This window comes from Gavialis gangeticus, unplaced genomic scaffold, assembly GCF_001723915.1.
Source record: "Gavialis gangeticus isolate Ggan-Ray unplaced genomic scaffold, GavGan_comp1, whole genome shotgun sequence".
Classification (NCBI taxonomy): Eukaryota; Metazoa; Chordata; order Crocodylia; family Gavialidae; genus Gavialis; species Gavialis gangeticus.
In genome coordinates, this window is record NW_017728997.1 from 11,922,634 (window position 1) to 11,927,990 (window position 5,357).

General features: G+C 43.5%; 1 protein-coding gene across 6 annotated transcripts in view; it reads right to left on the reverse strand.

Moving 5' to 3' along the window:
* MITF (melanogenesis associated transcription factor) overlaps positions 1-5,357 on the reverse strand; it is a 139,397-nt gene that overhangs the window by 119,541 nt on the left and 14,499 nt on the right. The window contains exon 1 of one of the 6 annotated variants that reach the window (XM_019504769.1): positions 448-471. The exons of the other annotated variants lie outside the window; for them this stretch is intronic. Coding sequence (XP_019360314.1) covers positions 448-461 — 14 coding nt within the window. The 5' untranslated portion in view covers positions 462-471. Of the gene's footprint in view, positions 1-447; positions 472-5,357 lie in introns of those variants that run through there. 6 annotated transcript variants of the gene reach the window in all.

Here is a 5,357-nt window from a genome sequence, read left to right on the forward strand (position 1 = left end):
AAAAACAAAAAAAAAAAAAAAAAAAAATGCAATGTACAGAATGAAGGAAATCCAGAACATGGGGCTTTGTTTGCCAGGTCAACCACCCGGTAGCCAGAAGAGTAAAAAAAAGCACAGCAGCTGCAGTGGGTGGGAAAACCTGAAATGCTCAGATATTACATGGGGCCTGTCTGGCTGACTGCTCAGCATAAATGCTACCAGCAGCCTGGCCACTTCACCCAGTTTTAGCACCCACACAATACATCTTGTTGCCCGGGTATTTCTTAAACCTATGGAAACAAGTAGTATCATGCTCTGCAGGATGCAAAGCAGCTTTTGCAACAAGGACCAGAGCACCTTTCGCCTTGGAGGCTCTCCTGACTTTTACCTGAGGGCTGGTTACACAACAGCCAGCAACCTTCCTACTGTACGTACAGACCTAAACGATCCCACTTGACAGCTACACACCAGGAGCAGATCATCCTCGGAAGAAAAGCCCGGTTCCTAACTGAAAGCAGGAGATTTGGACCTTGTTGCAAGTACTACAGATGATAATGGGATGCACCCAAGGAAGGGAAGTTTGGCAGTACTCTTTTATGGGGACTGACAGAGCGAGAAAACAAGAAAGCCACACCTGGGCTGCCGTTCCTTGCTCAGACACCAACTGACCTAGCAAAAGGCGGTGCAGAGGACAAAGTTAGCTGGGGAGCAAACGCAGGGCTGGCTGCATGCAAACCAGGGGATGGATCCAGCAGTGATGTGAAGTCACCTTAAAAATTAAGATCCCCCTCGCTGGTTCTCACCCTTCTTTCCCTTTTCCAATGAGCCTCTCCTTCATGTCCCCATGAACCTCCTTGCTTTGTCCAGTATGAGACTATAACAGGATTCAATTTTTGTAAAGGTATTTAGGTACTCCCACTGAAGTTAGTGGGAATTAGACAAGATCACATAAAACGTGACCTTTTTAGCACGCTGCTTGTATTTTATCCATCTTTATGCCTTAGTACTGGACTAGCAGTTCTCTGTGCCCTGTTCATCATTCCTTACTCAGGCAAATCTCCTCTTGTTACCATGAACAGGTGTCTTGCTCAAGCAGATACTGGTAAACAGGGGTAAGCGCTTAAAGTAACAGCAGCAAGACAGCTCCCAGTAAATGGGTTTACACATGTTTATTGGGCTGATGGTCGCACTGCTGCTCCTTCCTGTGCAGTGACTCCGAGACATTCCTCTCGGTAAATGTATCTGTTGCTGTTTTTAAGCGTTTTGTAAGAACGTGTTTGGTCTCGCTCACATGAACGTGGAGCAACAGGACAGCTCACTTAAACTCAACTTGATTATTGCAAACAAGTTCTGGAGCTACAGATTTCTCTGCCTCACCACTCATCAAGCCAGATAACAACTGAGGAACAGACTCCTATCTTACCCTTGGCTACAAGGTTCCTGCTAAAATGTTAACTGTTTCCCCACCAAACAGCACAACTTTGTATTATCCCCAGTGGCTGGACTGTTGTTCTCCTTCTCACCAGTGAGTGTTGCTGTTTACCACTGGAATAGCTAAAAATGAAGCAGCACAAATAAAGAGAGATTCTTATTAAGTTGCATTATTCTGATGCACATCAGGAGATCTCTCTATCGCAGAAGAACCATTGGGTTTAGAGTCACAGTTCTTCACAATTTAAAAAAAAAAAAGGATGTCTTCTGATAAATGTCTTGAAACAGAAGAGCTGGAGATTATTGTCTATAAAGACAAAATGAAGATACGCATGATCTTTTGCAGTGCAGATAAGCAGATGGCAAACGCTTGGCAAGAAAATTTGTGGGGGGCAGGGGGGAGATAACTGCACTCACTATTCTTAGCAACAAAGCATAGTATTTGCTATGTTAAGTCCCTTGGCACTACAGAGAAAGTGTGCCCTAGTCAACGTGTACTCCAATATTGTAAAAAATTATATTATTAGGACTGATGAAGTTTTGCATTAAAAAGCATTTCTTTCAAGACTTGGACTGATTTTTTTGGGGGGTGGAGGGGGGGGTATTGTTTTATACTATGACAACACAGTGAGAAAGAGGACTACTAAAACTAAGGGAACTGGTAGACTGCTACACCAGGGAAGAACGAGTCTAAAATACAGAAGTGGGAGTTAGATTCAAAAGGCTCTTTTACTTTCTGAATCACTAAGTCACCGAGACCACAATTCATGCTTGCATTGCTGTTCATTGAAGCACTGAAGTTTACGCTTAACTTTAGGCATGAAATTAGGTCCCACTAGGCATGTCTACACATTGCCGTACGGCAATGCTGTTACTGTACTGTGTTTTAGTAACTTCTGGATGTACTAAAAACACCCATACTGCGCCATACACAAAAATTTCCCTGCTACGTCGCCACAGCAGTGTGCTATAAGCAGGGAGCGCGCTGCTGCTACAGCGACATAGCTACCAATCACGTGCAGACCCCCACGATCGCTACAGCGCCATAGCGTGCCATACAGAGACATGTAGATGTGCCCACTGGCATTTCAACCTGGGAATTTAATTAAGTTTGTGCTCAAGCGATTTACGAAATTGGGACCAAAATGGCCTTGGACAAGATGCAGGGCCTCTTAATGGCTCCACTCCCCCGTCCGTAAAAATTGACATGAGACTACGTTACATAGTTAACCTAAGACTAGCGAAAGCACTTGGAGATCTGCAGAAGAAAAAGTAGGGAGCAGGACCTGGTTGGATCCAAGGGTGCTGTGGTATATCAATCAGGAAGCTTTTTGTCATAAATTTTACAAGGTACAACTGGACAAAAGTGGCTGCCTCCACTCAGCTATTCAAGGTCGAAAATTTGATATTTTTTTCTCTGTTAAATATGATGTATTCTTTAATTCCCATACTTTCAGCTGTCAGAGAAAACATTTTTAAGGCAGAAAGCAGTTTTTCCAAGGAAAGAAAAAAAGGGGAAAGCTCATTAAATACCTTTTCCTAGAGTCAGCTCTCTTTCCAAACACTGCATTTCTTTTTCCTCCATGACACCATCTGATCCAGGGGACTGTGCAGAGATGTCACATTGCCAGGGGCACATGGTATAGGCTGGATTAGACTGCTGCATCACACCACTCTTCCACCGGCAAAGGTCTGCCTGTTTGGGGACCCGCTGTGCTGGATACCAATCCCAACTGGGACCTTTGGGTGCTGCCATAATGCCAGTATTTACTGGCGCTATGTAATACCTTTGCACAGGCTGAGAACACTGCCTGTAGTATGCACACAGTTGTGTGCAAAATGCACTAAAATCCTACTGAACCTGATGGCAATGAAGTATTTCACCACCTAATGACCATTACAAAATTAATTGGTCACAATCTAGGTCCTAGTGTTCAAGTCAGAAAGCCAGCAGGACAATCAACATTAATTGAGACGTATCGTGACAGCCAAAGCAGCAGAGGGGTCAAGGACTGAACGGACACAAAGGATAATTTACTCTCTTACCCCAGATGGACACTGCTACTGCCTGTTGCTCTCTGAATAAAGGGAGGGCTTTACTCTTTTAGGTCAGCCAACCCAGCACCTTTTGTACTCATTAATGATGGTTTTAAATACGTGCCACCATACTATCATTAAACAAAGCAAAGAGCAGCTTTGAAGGAAAGGCTGAGGGGGTGATATAACCCAGTTTGTTAACTGCATCTTCATTAATTCCCATTGATTTCATGGCTGTGGATCAGGCCCTATTTACAAGCCAGCTCCTACTCATTTACACGCAGCAAATGACTCCCTTGCTTTGGTAGCTCGGAGCTGCCTCCATGTCACAGGCAACTGAGGCAAGCCCTTTTCCAGCCATTTAAATAGCACGTGGCTGCATTATTGCATATCCTTTTTTGTTCTGGGCTTTTTGGCACGTCACAGCATCAGTTTAGAAGTGTAATGCTCCCCGTAATCAGTACAGAGGTCTGTTTGCAAGCTGGTGGCACTGAGGTGGTCCTATGTTAGTACACGCAAAGAGTATTTTCCCTACTAACCCATCTGCATGGCAGCCATCAGAAATACCCTTCAGTAACCTGCATGTGTCAGCAAGCTTTGTTGCAGCCCCGAGTGTTTGGTACAACAGTTATTTCACAAGCCTCTGGTGGGACCGTAAATTCTAGCAACGTCAAATACGTTTCCTTTCATTACAAAACCAGCTTGGGAGCCATCACAAATCTTTCCCATTTGAAACTTAACACTTCTAAATTTAGAGTATTACTTGGATTACAGATTTTTTTTTTTTTCTTCCTGACACTGCAGAACTGAAAAGAAAAAAAAAAAAAGTGGGAACATTACTACAAGCTATTGGGCAGCTGCTCAAATGATGGAAAAGGTTATGTTCTTGGAGTATGCAAAGTTAGCACAGGCGTGAGATTCCCGGAAAAACAGTGATACAAGTAGTAAGTACAAAGTGGGTCTGTACTTGGAAGAATACTGAAAGAACCAGAACAGCATTTATGTACACGTTTGACATGCATCTGGGCTCCGTTTCAAAGATGTGCGATATCATGGTGGCTGTGAAGCTGCAAAATGGGGTTTGCAAAGAAATGCTCCATTTATTTCTTAACTGTCCTCTGGTTTAACCCAGCCATAAAGTTCAATATAAGCATTAGCAAAAGCTAAAGAGAAGGGCATGTTCTAGCAGTCTGGGCCCGGAACCAGCATTCAAACTGCAGAACTGACACTAATTCCCTCCGGTGGTATCAACCAAGTCACTTGTATCCCTTGCCTTATCCTCACCCTCTGCAGAACAGGTATGATGCCACATCCCAAACAGGCATGACAAGATAATCTGAGAAACGTTTCCTCCTGAAGACTAAAGGCATTTTGTAAATGCCATACATTAGTACGTGGGTCAAAACCACTGTCCGCAAAAATATGGCTGGGTGAACCAAACAGATAGATAAAATAGAGCCACACAGATCAATTAAAATGACCATCTTATGTATTCCCTAGTAACAAACATACTAGTGCATGAAAAGTGAATGGCATTTCAATGAATGCCAAACCAAAGCAAAGAGTCAAGACTGGGAAGGTAATGACTGATCTAAAAACTAAAGCAAGACTCCACATTGTCTTTCCTAGGGTCTCAAAACACAGCTATACTTCTTTGAAAGATTTCTACCTGTTCATGCCACTTTCTTCCCCATCCGCTCTGTTCTAGACAGCTCATCTATTCAATCAGAGGAATTTCACAGGGTTTTTGCTTTCCTAACTACAACCTGCTTTCCGGCTAGAATGAGTATCAAGGACCATGCAAACAACCCAATACAAATAAACAGGGGGGAGGGCGGCATATCAATTCCCAAATCCTCAGATAAACTTTTGCCGGCAGGCTTCCAACAGTTTCCTAAATTGATGGCAGG